The sequence below is a fragment of the Vigna unguiculata genome, chromosome 11 (genome assembly GCF_037176805.1).
Source record: "Vigna unguiculata cultivar grain cowpea cultivar isolate G323 ecotype 2 chromosome 11, ASM3717680v1, whole genome shotgun sequence".
NCBI classification, from domain to species: Eukaryota; Viridiplantae; Streptophyta; class Magnoliopsida; order Fabales; family Fabaceae; genus Vigna; species Vigna unguiculata.
In genome coordinates, this window is record NC_140802.1 from 45,795,178 (window position 1) to 45,812,761 (window position 17,584).

Here is a 17,584-nt window from a genome sequence, read left to right on the forward strand (position 1 = left end):
TATACAATAACTTTTAAAAACAAAATAAATGTTATTGTTATCATATGCATCCAAATTAAAATCACAAATATTATATAAAAAATTATAAATTATTGTTATTATCAAATTATTATTTTCTTATAAATCAAATATTTTATTGATAAGTATAGACAAAATATCTTAAAGTATCAAATACAAACAATATATGTCATATATAAATAAATCTAAAATCTAAAATAAAGTACATGTTTCGTAGGGTATAAAAAACTTTTTAACATTTCTAAATTTTTAGAAGATAGTGTACCGAAAAAGTTTATTTTTGATCTCTACAATAAAACAATACTCTTAATTAACAGTTTAATTTTAACTACTTATTAAAAAATTAAAGACTTTACTTATTTCAACTAGTTTGTAACTAAATTAATTTTATTTTATAACTAAATTACTTGTTAAAATTAAATCATAAATAATAGTCCATTAAGTGATTGATGCTTTTTTGTATATTTAACAATATATCTTACATCAATTTTTATTTATGTAAATAAAATATAAATTAATTTGACAGCATATAAATATAAATTTATATGAAAAGAATTTTCAATTTAAATATGATGTTTAAAAAAAATATTATTCAACCTAAAAATATTAAATAATATAAAATAAAATTGAATGTATATTTTAATAATTACAATATAAATTTAATAATATTTTTTATTTCAATAATTATAATAAATAATTTTTTAATTACGTATTTTTTTATTATTATAAAAAACAGACACACAGTGCAATTGTGTTTTTACTACTATTATTAGCTAAATTTATATAAGATATCGATGAATTTTTAATATCGAAACTTTTAAAACTTGATCTAAGTTATCTATATAATGGAAAGTTTGACTTTCTTTTTAAGTAACTAGATAAATGAATTTAAACAATTAGCTAAGAAGAAGAATCGTGGTTAATTAACGCTTTGTCCAGATAAAGAAGAAGGAATGTAAAAAGGGTTTGAAGGAAGAAGAAATCAGAAAAATAAGAAAGGGAAAAAAAAAAAAGGTGTGTGCAAGAAGTAAGAACAGTTTCTTGTATATCAGGATTTGGTATATTATTTAAGATTTATTTTATTCTGTTCCTATTCCTACTCTGCAGCTGGAAGTAGCAAGTTAGTGTTTGCTTGCTAGTTAAAGGTTTAGGGTAAAGACTTGGGAAAGAAAGTGAGTCAAATCTCAATTCAACTGTGAACAGAAATGGTGAGAAAACATGGCTGGCAATTACCTGCTCACACTTTTCAGGTATACCTTTTTTTGTTTCTTCTTCTTCTTCCGATCCTAAGTTTTCTTTTTTGCTAGGGTTTGCTGGAATCAGTAATTCGTGATTAACTTCATGCGGAATCTCATATCATGTGGCTTTAATTGCTCAATTCTTGTAATCGCGTGATTTGTATTTTTTTTTTATTTTTTTTTAATTACGTAGGTTCTTGGTTGACGCATGGCTATTGGCTCCGAAATGTCTACTTTATATTGCAGAGTGATGTGTGTTTGATTATGTGATTATGTTCTGGAAGTTCTCGTTTCGTACTAATGGTTGAAAATCTGTTTTTGAAAAAAAGAAGAAAAGGAAATAGTGAAATTCGTTGTTTGGATAAATTTATTTGCGCGAGTTTTGGAAACTAACAAGGAGAGGGGTCGTTTGGAAATAAAACAATCCAGAATTTGTTTGTTGGAGGGAAGACCCTTTCCCGGGCCAATTAATAATGTTTTGCTTAATTCTTCAATGGGTTAACGGCCGAAGGAAATATAGACTGTGGAGCACAACCTCTGATCTGTACCTACCTACCTACCTACCATATACTCTTTCCCATGTCCAAAGTTATAAACCAGCAAGCAACATCAGATGTATTGGGTTGTCTAACAAGAAGAAGATTCAATAATTTTAATTTAAAGTGACACAGACTAGAATTTATGGGCGATAAGTGTTGTGCAAAACTTTATCCCACTAGGTGTGGTCGGTTACATGGATCGTTCAATGTCATTCAGCTTTATGAAAGACCGAAGTTTCAGAGATATTATTTATCATGGGGTTTGTCTCAACAACATTTCTCAATATCCTTCTTGGTCTCCCTCTATTTTTGCAGAACCAAAAATCATGTAATCTACTATTTTCGCTGGTGCTTCTTCTAGTGGTCTTTTTTGTGTGTGTATCCAAATCACCTTAAATGATTTTTACCATATTTTTTTCTTCAATCGATGCTACATACAACCATTTTGGATCTTAGCTTTTTTATGTGCCAACACAATTCTCATTTATACTCTTTCCCCTTTTTTTTTTCTTGTATTTTGTTCTTTTAAAATTCAATATTCACTAAACTTTACCATAGAGTATAGTTGAACACACAAATACAATATTGTCTTTGAACTTGGTAGGTACTTTGTAGAAATAACCGTTGGTGGCTTTTCTCTTTTACAAACAATCTCAAATATATTCTGTGATATTGTTAATAATTTCTGCATCATTTTGTATTATTGATCTCGTACATTATTGATCTCGTACATACTAGTTTCCCATATTTTTGTTGATTTATAGATGTTTAGCACTTTTTTTACACTGTGTTGTTTTTTATCAGTTGCAGGCATGCCAACTTATTTTTCTAATTATTGGTTCTTTCATGAATAGGTTGTTGCGATCACTGTATTTTGTTTGTTGGTGATTGCTTTCTATGCTTTTCTTGCTCCCTTCATTGGAGGTCGTATATGGGAATACATTTTCATTGGTGTTTACTCTCCCGTGGTATGTAAATCACCTTTTTGTCATTCCACCTCTTTTATGTATACTTACTTACCCACAAGAAACATAGCTTATGTTGTTGTCTCATTCTTGTGGTATTGCAGGCACTCATTGTGTTCATTCTTTACGTCAGATGCACCGCAATCAACCCTGCAGATCCGGGCATTATGTCTAAGTTTGACCCCAGAGTGGGAAATAAGTTCAATTCTGCGCAAGAATTGTCAGGAAAACATCACATTTCTGAACATGAACGCATTGCTGCTAGAGAGCAATATTCTCCATCATCTTCCAAAAGGTCTATGACAAATATGAGCAAGAAAAGCTCGGTGGAAGATATGGACAGAGCAGACAGTACTAGGAAACAGAATAACCAAAGCTCATGTAATGTAGTTGGAGGAATTTTCTGCATACTATTTTCACATGAAGATTGCCGGAAACAGGAAGCATCGACTGAAGAGCAGGGTGGTGCTGAAGATGCTCTGTTCTGCACATTGTGCAATGCTGAGGTACTGCATTGTGATTTGTGACTCTTTGAAACATTGCATTAATATTTCAATTTTTGTTCTTTGTATTCCTATTCAGTTTGGCTGTAAGTGATATCTTTTATATTTTATTTTATACCTGGGTCGATACTAAAGTCACCAGTACAAAAACAAATCATGAGTCATTGAGAATGAGTTTCAAAAATAGATTTTGTTTTCTTTGAGAAATGCCATGATTTGTTGGTATAAGTTGTGGAAAAGTGTACTTTATGTTCTTATCATTCTTTGAGAAAGAAGCTAGGTTTTCTGGAATTGTTTTGCTTCTTTTGGGAGAGTTATGACTTTTATTTATGAATTCATCTATTTTGTTTATTCTTTCGTTTTTCTCCTATTTAATGACATTTAATTCTAATGTTTTTTCTTCTATTTCAATTCAATAATCTCTTTAAAATAATTTGTTCAATCCTTTTCATTTTTTATCGTAATTTAACTTGAATTTCGAGTTTCCTGGAAACTTAAGTGGTAGAGATACAAGAGAATTATGAGCCCCTTTTCCCAGTTTATCTATTTTTGATATTCCTTCCCCTTTCCTGGAAACTTGAGTGATAGAGATGCCTGTGAATTATGGGCTCTCGTTTCAGTCTTTATCTTTTTTGGAAGTTTCTGCTTCTTGAATTTTGGGAATAAAATTAGTCTAACCTTATAAACGTCTCTAGTGGCATGCAGCCATCAATTGACACATTTTAGAGAAGTAGCTTTAAACCTTGGACTGGACTTCTGCTTCTCACCGAGTAGTGTATTTCGTGCCTTGTGTGTCCTGTTTTGCAGGTGCGCAAATTCAGCAAACATTGTAGAAGTTGTGATAAATGTGTTGATGGCTTCGATCACCATTGTCGGGTATGATTTGTTGTGCAAAGTGAAGTATACATTTTGGACTTGTATTCACTTTTAGAATAACATTTTCATAATTTTTGTTTAACTTAAAGTTTCACTTGGTGCATCGCATTGCTGCAGTGGCTTAACAATTGTGTGGGTCACAAAAATTACAGTTCTTTTATTGCTCTCATGGCTTTTAGTCTTGCTTGGGTATGTATATTGGTCCTTCTAAATGATTTATAATTTAAAAGCTATGATTTGTTTTGGTTTTCAATAATGCCTTCTGTATGTTATTCTTTTGCATTTCAGTTAGTCATTGAAGCTGGAGTGGGTGTTGCAGTTTTTGTGCGTTTCTTTGTCAATAAGAGAGGAATGGAATCTGAAATCATTGATAGACTTGGAAATGGATTCTCTCGGCCCCCATTTGCCGCCGTTGTGGTATCTCTTTTGTTTGTTTTATTTTAAATCTGGCAATGACAAATGATTATTCTTAATCATATTTTGAATTTCGATATATTTCTTGTTTCAATGTGTAGGTTGTATGTACTGTAGTTTCTATCTTGGCTTGTGTGCCTTTGGGTGAGCTTTTCTTTTTCCACATGATACTAATCAGGAAGGTCAGTGATTCAGTAGCTGAGAATCTGAGGTTGTTTTTCTGTTCTTTTTTCTTCCCCAACCCCATGCTTTTGTGCATGGTTCTATGCTGCTTGGCTAATCTAATTTGATCAAGGGAACTCTGCAATGAAAGTTAAGATATACACAGTTGAGTTTCAGAAAACTCATCTAGGATTGGAAGAGCATTTTTATGAACTGGAAAATAATTTATCAAAGTTAGTTACTTAAGAATTTTCGTGAATTTTGTCTGGGATATTTTGCTTCCACCCTGAGATTTTCAGAGCACTATAAAAATCATGTTTTAGTTCTTGACCGTTATTTTAGCTTTTTCACACGTAAGAGTGGTACTCTCATCATAACTCCTTTCTTCTTGTTGGATCAGGGCATTACTACTTATGAATATGTTGTAGCAATGAGAGCCATGAGTGAAGCACCTGCAGGGGCATCTGTGGATGAGGAATTGCCAAATATACTTTACTCTCCAACAGGCTCAGCCACGACTGGATTGAGTGGAGGAAGTTCTCTTGGTTTGCAATATAAAGGGGCTTGGTGCACCCCTCCCAGGGTATTCGTGGATTATCAGGTACTATGGTTAATTTTTTCTTTCATCTGTATATTGAGTACCCAAAGAGGGTGCTGTTGGCTTGTGGTAATTTTTAGTTGGGGAACTATATTGAAAGACTCTTGGGCAACAGTCAGAGTCAGAAGCAGTTCTTATTTATTTTAAAAATCCTCTAAAAGAGCTTTTAGTTTTGACACTGGACACTTCTGTCTTGGCTTTTGGAATGTATCTTTTTCATTTGTTCTAATATGGGTCACCCCTAGGAAAATTAGCGTCTTATCATTCAAATGCTACATAGGTTAACATTTAAAATTTGAATAACTTGAATTTTCCTGAAGTCGTAGCTTTCTAATCCTTGGAAAGAGGTCCAGTGACAAGAAAACTAGGGGTTTTGAAAATGTTTTCTATTTTCTATTTTTTATGTTTTCTCAAATAATTACAAAATTGACATCTTATTTTTATTTTATTTCCTGTTAACCAATATTTGTATAAGAAACAGTGAAGCAGGACTTTTGTAATTATATGAGAGAATAGGAATTGGAAATAGAAAATAAAATCAAACCAAATAGGCTCTCATTGAACCTATTGAGCATTACAATCAGGCCTCTGTATTTTGAATTAAAGCCTATACTATACATTATGATTTCCTTCACGTGTAGTATATTGCTTGTCAACCCTCATCTTTGCCAGGCAGAAAGACTTCCATAAATTGGGTATCATGAAAATTGTGTCGTTCTAAAATAGTTCATCCTGGCAATGATATATCAATTCACAACAGTTGCCATGGTATGACTTGCTTACCTATATAAAGAAGGTTTATAAATTTATGGCTGAAAGCCTTCATCACTCCATATTGGTGTACTAAATGAAATTGCTGTTTTAAAGTCTTAAGTAGTTTAGGACCTTTAGGTAAAAGAAATGAATGAAAGAGCAAAAGGCAGAACAAAGAAATTTTCTTTGGAGGTAGGGGGAATACCATGTATAATGGCTTTGGCAGCATCCTTGACCGAATTTATATGGTGCTGTTGTGCCCGTCCCTCTATCAGTGACTTACTATATTATTCTAATCGGTATGCCTAATTAGTGATTTTCATTTCTATATTTATACCTTTTTTACTTAACGAACTTTTCATGTAGTTGTTTTATGTATATTACATGCTGTTACACTTTTCTCATTTTTTTTTCTTGACAAAGTGAAATGTTTTTGTTCTTAAAAAGTATTTATGAGTTGGTTTATGGGGCCTGCCTAACATGGGCTTTAGGATGAAGTTGTGCCTCACTTGGAGCCTGGAATGCTACCGTCAACTGTTGATCCAGATGCAGCGGGTATTGCAGAAAGAGGGCAAAGGATGCCAAAAAGACCTGTTCGTATTAGTGCTTGGAAGCTTGCTAAGTTGGATTCACAAGAGGCTGTGCGAGCAGCTGCGAAAGCCAGGGCATCTTCTTCAGTTTTGCGACCTGTAGACAGCCACCGCGTACCAGATGCAGAATTGAGCTCTAGTGGCAACATGAGCATCAGAAGTAGTTTAAGCACCGAGACTGGAACTAACAAGGAAATTAAACACGAGTTAAGATTGTCTCCGGTCCAAAATTCTATTGCTCCTAGTCAAGGAAGTCGCGATGAGTACGAGACTGGAACTCAAAGTATGAGTAGTTTCAGCAGTCCTAGCCATGTTCATGAGGCAGTTACACTCAGCCCTCTTCCACAGGGTCACAGTTTGGGTGGCTTCAGGCCAGGTGCCGCAATCCCTAGTTTGGTGGTGCCTGAGCGTCCTTTAACTTCTAAAGCAACATTGTCAAACTTCAGGAACCCAATATCAAATCCATCTCTTGGATTTGATGGGAGGACAGCCATGCCAAAAGGAATTGGCCATGATCCATTGTTGCTTTCTGCTTCTAACACTTCTATTCTAAGAGATGTGAAACGGTCATCAGTTGTTTGGGATCAAGAAGCTGGCAGATATGTTTCAGTCCCTTTATTGCCTTCAGAAGCCCGAAATAGGTCATCCATGCGCGTAGAATTGCAAAATGTAAATGCGGAAACAAGCAGTTTTGGGAAAAAACCAGCGATTCCTCAGAAGGAGTTGTCATCATCTGCACCCAAGTCTCCAGGGCAGCACACACAGAATCTGATGTATACCGGAGATTCTATTTTTTATGGAGGTCCATTTTTGAGTGCCCCTGTTAAAGATGGTTTGAAAAATGAAAGACGTTTGCCATCAGGGGAGGCGCAAGATAGCATATCAGCGAACTTGCCCCTAGAGCCAAGATATAAAAGGGACTCACTTTCAAATCAGCTTCCTGTGTTTGTCCCTGGTGGGTTTGAGAATAACCTTCAACCTCGTTCTGGCATGAATTAGTTTGAGTTGTTTTGAGATTCCAATGATCTGGACAATGTTTTTGTTGGAATCGAGAGTACAGTGAAGAGAAACCAAAGGGTCTATCTGGTAGGCGCGATTTTAGCCTTTCAGACCATACAAACGAAAATTATGGTGGACACCTTCTGACTCCAACAGCTGGTTTTTTATTCGGCCTCATCATTTAGGTTTAAAGTCTGTCATCTTGCAGCCTGTACGTTTGAGATACATCAAAATGCCTATGGGCATTTGAGAGATTGAAATGAACTTCATTGTTCCTTTTTGCTGAACATGCGTTGAGAAATGTGAATCTTCCGTGATGCGGTTGATGAAATCTCAAAACACTTATCAGCATCAGTTCAGTAAGTGTAAGCATGAGCCTCCTTAATGGATTTTAATTTATTATTGTACCATTTGTTCCGGTAGATACTAAAATTGTCATGACCTTGCGTTTGGGGATAGAATAGTTTTGGCTTGTATAATTGTCTCTTCTCTTGCTATAGATTTTTTTCTGCCACGTGTCATTTGATGTTAGGTATCTTAGGATCGTAGTTATCTACACAAGAGAATGGCCTAGTCTGGCTTCTGACAAAATACTCCTAACCCAGTGGTTGCTTTGTTATGAAGGTTTTGTCGTTGCCAAATTTTGCAATTCTTGTTGGAGCAGCATCGCGACACTGTCGTTATTGTGCCTGTTTGGGACCTGGAGGTGCTTTCAACGCCTATCTGCCAAAATCTTTTGTTGCTTTTTCATTTATATTCGCGCCATCATTGTTTAAACGCTCAAGCAAAAAGATTGATTTGCAGATAAGGGAAAGTACCGTCTTTATTTTCAAATGCTATGTTTTTAATTTTGAAAAAGTATAAGTTTGTTAATCTTTAATTGTATTATTCTTTTACCTGTTAGTTGTTTGTTTCATTTTTTAAAATATTGAAAGATGGAAAGAACTTGAAAATAACTCATTTTCTCAATTTTAAAATGATAATATTTTTGAAACGAAAATGATGTGTTCAACACATATAGTCTTTCAATAGAATAAAAATATTCAGTTTTTCTCTTTCGAACATCAATTTAAGATTAGGGGTGACGATGTGAGTTTAGACTGGTTTGTAGGCTCATAAAGAAAAAATGTGGAACGGATTGAGATATTGAGTCTGCTAGTTTGTAAAAGCTTAGTTTGCAAAAGCCTATAACCCGCAATTCATATGGGTTGGTCTATGGCTTGCACGGGTTGGTTTGTTGCTTGCACAGATAGGCCCGTGGTTCGGATAAAAAAAAAAAACTTCTATTTGTGTATATTGAATTTTTTCTTTTGAATTTTTGTATGAATATTTCAAATTCTTTTATGAGTAGAAAAGACAAGTGTTTTATATTTTTAAATGTGTTAAAAGTTTTTCAATTTATTGAACATTAAAAATTTTATCATAAATTTTTTTTAAAATATAAACAGGCCGCGGACCTGAACTTGTGAGGAATGGATCAAACTTTTTAGCTTGCATTTTGAACGGAAGACGAACAAAATACGGGACTGGCTTATACGGATCGATGGGTCTCACATTACTACATATTAACGTATTGGTTTATACTTAAACTCACCTAATCAGATTTTATGTGTTTCATAAGAGTGTTATTTGTTATTTTATTAGTAGAATGCTATATATAAAAATTAATTGTTCCAATTTAAAAACAAGTTGTATATACTCTTTTAAACTTATCTCTCCTCTCTTGGAAATACTTATTTCCTGCAAACAAATACAATCTAGCCCTTAAGTTAATCATCTAACTGGTTTCACGAATTAATTAGTTATAAATATTTTTTTTATGGGTTAATATTGTCTAATTCACACTTGTGACATGTTTGGAATTTTGTTTAAAACAAGTTGAATGTTAATCCAATTGTTTAACCCGTGTCAATATTTTGTTTTTTTTCTTCTTCTTATATTTGAGTATCATTACTTATAACAAATTAGTATGTTGCTGGATTTTTTATTTTTAAATTAGTTTATCAGTAGTAATTAGTGGATTTTACTTAATTTTTTAACACTGTTACTAAAACACTGAAATCTTATAAGAATTCTTCAACATTTATTTCCATGTCCCTTCTTACAAGCTACGGAGTTGTTTTGCCCTGTTTCATCTTTTGTCTTTTCCTTAATGATGGTGGGGAAGTTAGGACCTTTTTAAATGGCCTCTTCTATTATTTTTATTTATTATTATTTTTTTAAGCCACTTCTTGTTATCTTACTCTATTGGAAGCATAGTAGGTTACATTATATAATTACATTACATATAAGTACTAATGATACAATAATAAATATCAATTAATTCAACCTTAAAAACAACCAAGTGTTTTTTAAACATAGAAGTATATATATCTTTTTCCTTTTAGCCAAACATATTAGGTCAAAGTGTGTTTGGTATCTTGTATCATTTTCATACTTGAATGTTTGTGTGATTTTGGCACATGTACTACTATATCAGGTCATTAATAGAGGATTGCATACCTTTATTTTGTCTCTATATAAAAATTGATAGAATGTAATATATTGACTATTCTAATTTTGCTTTTTGCCAATGTATATTGCATGAAATATAGGAAGAATTGCATTGGGATAAGTTAATAATTTGAGTGACAGTAATGCACAATTTTAATTCAAACTATAGATTATGATAAATATTCAAACTAACACAAATAGCATTAGTTACATTTTCATAAAAATAAAAGTACGTTAAATGTGTGATATGTGACGGTAAGATCTCAAAATTTATAATATTTTTTTTATGAATTATATAAATAATATTTTTTATTTTGTTAAAATAATAAATATTTATAAAAAATTGAAATTAATCAATTAAAAACAGTCTTGCAAGTAATTATTATTTGTAATTAAAATAAATAAAAATTGACTTACGTGTAAAATAAGAAAAAAAAGGTAGAAAGAGAAAATGAAAATAATAATAATAATAATAATAATAATAAAAAGTTAAGTTGAATTTGACTGTAACGTAAAATTTATAGTTTTATTATTTCAAATATTTAATTATAGCCATGATTGTTAGGTGTATTATTGGACCTTATTCTCTTTATTTATTTTATTAATTAACATCATTTAATTTATTTTTAATTACTCATAAATCCCTTTCATTTGTTTATATTTTTATTTATCATCTTTATTAATTTATATTTATATCATTGGATTGGTCTTCAAATTTCTAATAATATATTTTTTATTAAATTATTTTTAACCTAATTTCATTTATGAGATGTTAACAACTGAACTGTACTTTTTTTTTTCTATCACTTTCTATTTAAGACACTCTGCACACTCCATTTCTTCCTATGACCACTTCTCTCTTCTCTCCGGTTCTTTTCTGTTGAATTTGATTCTTCATGTTCTCAATTTTAAAATAAATTATGCCTAACCATCACTCTTTATACAGACATTTTAGTCAAAAGTACTTTGCATGTTTGCTTAAACATTAGAAAGTTGATTCTCACAATTTTTTATATAATAAATAAACATATTAATGTAAACTTATGATGAATTTAATTTAGTTTTACGTCTTATTCACATCTTAATGGTATAAAATCTATTTATTTAAAGTATCTAATGTTTCGGTTGATAATAGAATACGGAAAAAATTATATATTTTTTAGTCGATATTTTAAGTTTTAAAAAATAATAAAATATTTTGTTTCTTTAGATACAACATCTTAAGTATTATTAATTTTTTAATAAGTTGTATTATAAAATACAACTTATAGTATTAATATTTTTTTATTTTGTTGTTTGTGGTAAAACTTATAATGACATTAATTTCTCTTTTAAAATTAAATCATCTTTAAAAATAACTTCCTTTTCTTTTTTAATTTACCTTTGATCAAACAATTTTTATTTATTTTATTTTCCTTTACCAAACACAACCTAAATTGTCATGAAACCAAATTTGCTTTCACCAAAAATTAATTAAAGAATACTCCAAAATCCCATAGGTAACTTTTACACGCAATATTATATTTGTTCTTTTGCCTGCAAAAGTTAGCATCTGAAATTACAAATGGGATCCTCCTCAGAAACACCAACAATCAATTTTAGTACAAAAGTCCGAATTAAAAAATAAGGCAGTAAACAAAAGAAACTAGAAAAAAAACGAAAGTGTAAGGAAATAATGGAAGAAACGAAAAGGAGAAGAAAAAATCTAAAAGAGGTATAAAAAAGCATGCGACGAAAGGGCATAGAAGATTTTGATGAGATAGTATGTGAGTTTTGGCAAATTGGGAATTCCGAAAAAGAATGGAGAAATAGAGATAAAAGTTGAATCTGGTTTTGGAGTTTTGTTGAAGGTGGTTGTGTGTTTGTCGTAATAGCAGAAGATAATCCAATTGTATAGTCATTGCTTTTCGAAATAAAACAAAAATTTGGTTTGGAAGTATGTTAGGAACTCTCACTCTCTCGCACACTCATCCCACTCGCGACCAAAACCACTCGCGACCAAAACCGAGGGGTAACGTTGTTTGTCTTTGTCAAGGCATGTTTGTTTTTATGTACCCTTTCGGAATATTATAACTCTTTCATTCCCTACCCACCTAAGCTTCAACACAAACACAACCACATTAAACTTCAACTTTTTTTTTCCTTCTCTCTCACATGCTTTCTAGAGACACAAAACCATTTTTACACCAACTTTTACCTCTCTCATCTTTGGTCACCAAACATTTTGTTGTGAAATTAGTTATTACTCATGTTTGTAACTGAAATGTTTCGTACAATTTTATTATTTTTGTAGATGTAGGTTTAGCAATGAACTTCTAAAATGTTTCGAATTAGTGAGTTATGAATAAAATTATATAAAAAATTAAACATTTGTTTATAAAGAAGACTTTACGATGCGTTTATTTTTTATATATTATTTATTTTGCTTATTTTTAATCGAGATGAAACTGTCTTAAATTTTTAAAATTTTTTCCTTAAATTAAGTAAACAGAACAAATATGCACAATTAGAATAAATTATAATGTGATTTAAAAAAAAAATTACAATATCTTTCTCTTCCCAGGAATAAAATGTCGTGTCTGTTGAAATTAGAAAAAACAACGGCAAATAGAAGCCAAAACCTTTTCTTCTTATGTTACGTTGAGCTTTAGAAAAAAATGAAAATAAAAAACTTAAATTTATAAACTCTGAATTAACATTAATTTTCTAATAAATATAACGTCTTTAAAATTAATTATCTTATTCAAAAGTATAATCTATTTTAGAATTAAAAATTATGTGATAGTTTAATTACTCTAAAAATATTTTAAAAGTAATGAAAATTTTTAACTATTAATCTCAATTCCTAAACTTTTAAATTACGTAAGATTAATGGATACCATTAAATAAACCTTTGATCCAAATTTGGAGAAGGTTGGTCTTTGTAATCACTTATTCTGTCCCTACTTCTATCTACAAAAATAAAGCTAAAAGAGTTTTATGCATATAATAGAATAAAAGAATCTATGCAATGCTGGGGTAATTATAGATAAGATTCGTAAATTTGTTGATATTTAGAATAATTAATTTAAAATTAGTGTGAATTGAAATGTTTTAGTAAACTAGAAACGGCACATTAAAATGGTTGTTTTTTGAAGCTAAAAAGAAATAAAAAAATAAAATGTAACTGTATGTTTAGCCTTTACAGGAAGATAGAGAAATTTCCAAGAGTCAGAAATTCCACACAGCACTGAGGTGTGAAGGACAACAAAACAATAAAGACAAAAGGGACCCTTCACGCATTGTCGACAACGTAGTCATGAACAAGTAGCTGAAACCAGAAGAAGGGTCCAAACATTGAAACTCACTCCCAAAGAAAGCAGAACAACCAACCCATTATGGTTCTGGTTTTTTCAGTGTTTCGAGAGGCAAGTTTTGGATTTTTCTAGGGGGTTCGTCTGGATTGTTCTTCAATTTCAAAACCCTCCAAGGGATAAGCGTTTTTCTAGCTGCAATGCGTTCCTTTGTTGCTGACCTGGTTTGAGTAGGTTCTCTCTTCTCCCTGTTACTGCTTCCATGTTTTTCTCCTTCCTTTTGCTGAATTGGTAGAAAAATGTTGGACCTTTCGGTTTTTAAGTTTATAAAACTGAGAATAAAGCTTGAGGGTTGTTAAACTTGTGATCAAAGTTTGAACTTGGGATGTGATGTGCAGGTTCTTATGCACAAATCCTTTTCTCCTTTTTGCTTGTCCTGCTTTGCTTTGAATTTGTTCTTTCTTTCTTATTCTGTCTTCATTCATTAGTTTCTTAGTACTTGGTCCATGTGTTGTAAAACCTGTGATTTTGTATCTGAATGAATCCGAAATTTTGAAGAGTGTTTTCTTGTCTAGTAGTTTTTTCATTTTTTTTTGTGTGTGACTACATTCTGTCTCTTTTCAGTCTTTGCAAATTCCTAAGATTGTTGTTATTATTGTTGCATGGGATTTGTGTGGCAAGAAGAAGGTTCGTCTTCTGTGAGTTCTTCACCCTGCAACTCTTCTCCATGATGTCACTTTCACCTAGCTTAGGTTCTCCCAACAATCTCTTGCTTAGAGATATGAAATCCGAGGAAAGGGGTTTGTACTTGATCCATTTGTTGCTCACTTGTGCAAATCATGTAGCTGCTGGTAATCTTGAAAATGCAAACACCACACTTGAGCAGATTTCCCTGCTTGCTTCCCCCCCTGATGGGGATACTATGCAGCGAATCGCGGCGTATTTCATGGAATCACTTGCAGATCGGATTCTGAAAACATGGCCTGGGATCCACAGAGCCCTCAACTCGACTAAAGTAACTATGCTGTCTGAAGAAATTCTTGTTCAGAAGCTCTTCTTTGAGCTTTTCCCTTTCTTGAAAGTGGCATATGTTCTCACAAATCAGGCCATCATTGAGGCAATGGAGGGGGAGAAAGTGATTCACATAATTGATCTCAATGCTGCTGAAGCTGCTCAGTGGATTGCTCTCATCCAAGTTTTGAGTGCTCGACCAGAAGGCCCTCCTCATTTGAGAATCACTGGGATTCATCAGAAAAAGGAGATTCTGGATCAGGTAGCTCATAGACTAACTGAAGAAGCAGAAAAATTGGATATACCATTCCAATTCAACCCTGTAGTCAGCAAACTAGAAAATCTCGATTTTGACAAACTTCGAGTGAAAACTGGTGAGGCACTAGCAATAAGTTCCATACTCCAATTACATTCCCTTTTGGCCTTTGATGATGAAGCCTTGCGGAGAAAATCGCCTCGTCTGTTAAAAGGCTCAAACGGATTTCACCTGCAAAGAGTTCTCCCACTGAGCCAAACCACATTGGGTGATATGCTTGAGAAAGACATGGTGAATGGCTACACCCCAAGTCCTGACTCAACCTCGTCATCACCGGCATCTTTAACACCTTCCAATTCAATGAACATGGAGAGTTTTCTCAATGCCTTATGGGGTTTATCACCAAAGGTCATGGCTGTGACAGAGCAAGACTGTAACCATAATGGTCCAACTCTGATGGATAGGCTACTTGAAGCACTATATTCTTATGCAGCATTGTTTGATTGTTTGGAATCCACAGTCTCTAGAACCTCGTTGGAGAGATTAAGGGTGGAGAAGATGATTTTTGGGGAGGAAATAAAGAACATCATTGCATGTGAAGGGCCTGAAAGAAAGGAGAGACATGAAAAGCTTGAAAAGTGGTTTCAGAGATTTGACCAAGCTGGGTTTGGTAATGTTCCTTTGAGCTACTATGGTATGTTGCAAGCAAGGAGGTTCATCCAGAGCTATGGCTGTGAAGGATACAGAATGAGAGATGAAAATGGCTGTGTATTAATCTGCTGGCAGGATCGACCAATGTTTTCAATATCAGCTTGGAGATCTAGGAAGTAAGAGAGTTGAAGGGGTAAATTAGTGACCTTTTTTTTTTTCATCTTTTCATTGCATGAGAGTGTTTTATCCTTTGGTAATGACAATTCTTCAAGATCGGTTTTTAGAGATACTCTTTATTCATTGCCTGGTAAAACCCCATCAAGAAAGAAACTTGGGAAGAGATAGAGAAAGGGTAGAAGGACAGAATAACAAAAGAACAGAGGATTTAAACATTTAAACGTGGTTGTTTATGGTTTGATTTTATTTTATTTTTTACTGCTGATCATTTTTTCTATGAATTCCTGTACCCTAACTTGTATCTAGCAAGCTTATTATATTACATATATATATATATATATATATATATATATATAAAATATGTTTTTCTTCAGCCACTTGTTTAGAATAAGTTAACATTCAAAATTCTAGGACATGTGTCGGTTCTCTTTCAGCGAATGTTGTGACTTTGGCTTTTAGTGGATTTGGATGAGTCCTGAAAAAGCACTTCCATATAAGGGTGCTCAAGAAATTAGATGGTTCATTCCTATTATGTACCATACTTTCACACACTAACACACACACACACACAACTTTCTTTGTGCTTTGGTCATGGTGACGAATGCTAAATGTCATGTTTGAAAGATTGGAGAATTGTTTGTGGTTGGATATTTTTGGTGTAGTGGTGACAGATGAGTCCATTGGCCTCGAAGCTTTTGACTTTAGCACGATGCGATGCATCCCAAAAACACTCACCCCAAAATAAAAACATCACTTCACCATGTCATCTTTTCTTATGTTTTTGCTTTTTTGGTTGGTGTGGTGGCTTTTGGAGAATTGGGGCTTGTAATCAATTCACGAACAATATATAAATAATTGGGGTGTGCTCTAGTTTTTGTTGTTGACCAAACAAGACACTTTTTTTTGAAACATTTGTGTTGTCAGAGGTTGTCAATAATAATAATAAAGGTAAAATCTCTTATCAGACTTTTGTGAGGAGGAACCAAGAATCCTCTTGCGCTCACACCCTTCATCTTTTTGCAACTGTTTTTGACAATACATTCCGACATTTTCGATGGTTGAGATTCTCTAAGGCTTTGATAAAGCTGTCGGGCATCTCAACCCTGTTAGAGGAACTTTGCCTTTTCGATTGGTGATAATTCTTGCGTGAATTTGGCGTCAGAATTTATTCATCAGGATTAGGCATGTCGTGATTTTTTTCAGCGGGAATCACACTGTTATAAAAAATAGTGATAAATATGTTGTTTGACGTGAATTTCAAATTTATTCATGTTTCAAATTTTGATATTGTTTGGTTTTTAATTTTTAAAAATGAAAAAAAATGGTCTTTTTAACCGAATTACATTATTTTGATGTGTTAAAGAACATTTCAGACTAACATTTACATCATTTGATGCGTATCACTTCAAATATTAATCGGTGACACTGTTTGACATGAAAAAAAAGAAAGTTTCTGTCATTGAAGTAGGAAGATTATATCTACTTTTTTTTTAAAAAAAATTAAGAAATAAAATATATCAAAGTTTGTGACAATAATAAATTTTAATTTTATATTCAAATTTAAAGATTAGAAACATATTTAATCTTAAAAATTAATATAAAAATTGATATAACATCATATTTTTGATGTATATGTTTCTAACATAATAGTGTTGCACCATAGTATATTATCTTCTGTCCATTTTTAACCATCCTATAAAAAGCTTTTTTTTTTCTGAGGAAACAATGAAACCATTAAATTCTAAAATTAAACAAGCATTGGCATGTTTAGAAGTAGAGACATGCCATTTTAAGTTTTTCTAACATTTTTATATTTTTTTTTCCAATTTTTCTATGAAAAAACAAAGGGTTATGGGCCCTTGATGGGGTGAAACTGGTGATGTATGAGAAGAACATGGGCCCACAAGTAAACCTACCCACCAGGATGACATAGAAGCTTTGCTTTCATTCAAGTGTTTGGGACAAAAGACTGTCATTCAATGGCCCAACTTATCAATACACAACTTTTTATCAAGTAAATTTGATGTTTTTATTTAATTTTGCACTCC

At 32.4% G+C, this 17,584-nt stretch overlaps 2 protein-coding genes across 6 annotated transcripts; both read left to right on the plus strand.

The window, feature by feature from the left end:
* The first annotated feature begins 920 nt into the window (after positions 1-920).
* Positions 921-8,535, plus strand: LOC114168745 (DHHC-type zinc finger family protein). 5 transcript variants are annotated; one of them, XM_085668910.1, is made up of 10 exons: positions 921-1,032; positions 1,126-1,268; positions 2,650-2,763; positions 2,865-3,266; positions 4,071-4,139; positions 4,257-4,328; positions 4,428-4,556; positions 4,655-4,735; positions 5,116-5,316; positions 6,558-8,169. In XM_085668910.1, the coding sequence occupies exons 2-10, from the start codon at positions 1,224-1,226 to the stop codon at positions 7,653-7,655; spliced, it is 2,211 nt and encodes a 736-aa protein (XP_085525036.1). In that variant the 5' UTR covers positions 921-1,032; positions 1,126-1,223; the 3' UTR covers positions 7,656-8,169. The 5 variants fall into 5 exon arrangements, 3 of the variants coding, with proteins under 3 accessions (XP_085525036.1, XP_027909459.2, XP_085525035.1); XR_014986481.1 differs by lacking the exons at positions 921-1,032; positions 1,126-1,268 and adding exons at positions 1,756-2,055; positions 8,280-8,535 and having other exon boundaries at positions 6,558-8,020; XR_014986482.1 differs by lacking the exons at positions 921-1,032; positions 1,126-1,268 and adding exons at positions 1,756-2,055; positions 8,280-8,535 and having other exon boundaries at positions 6,558-8,014.
* A 5,146-nt stretch (positions 8,536-13,681) lies between these two features.
* Positions 13,682-15,817, plus strand: LOC114170077 (scarecrow-like protein 3). The gene is given in 2 exon segments (XM_028055558.2): positions 13,682-14,149; positions 14,152-15,817. Coding segments are annotated over 2 exon segments (1,434 nt in total). The 5' UTR covers positions 13,682-14,103; the 3' UTR covers positions 15,540-15,817.
* Positions 15,818-17,584: the final 1,767 nt, after the last annotated feature.

Coding starts and splice junctions, on each gene's coding strand:
- LOC114168745 (XM_085668909.1), top strand. CDS start 1,990: ATGGATCGTTCAATGTCATTCAGCTTTATGAAAGACCGAAGTTTCAGA. Junction 2,056..2,649: donor GAGATATTATTTATCATGGG/GTTTGTCTCAAC, acceptor TTTCATGAATAG/GTTGTTGCGATCACTGTATT. Junction 2,764..2,864: donor TTGGTGTTTACTCTCCCGTG/GTATGTAAATCA, acceptor GTGGTATTGCAG/GCACTCATTGTGTTCATTCT.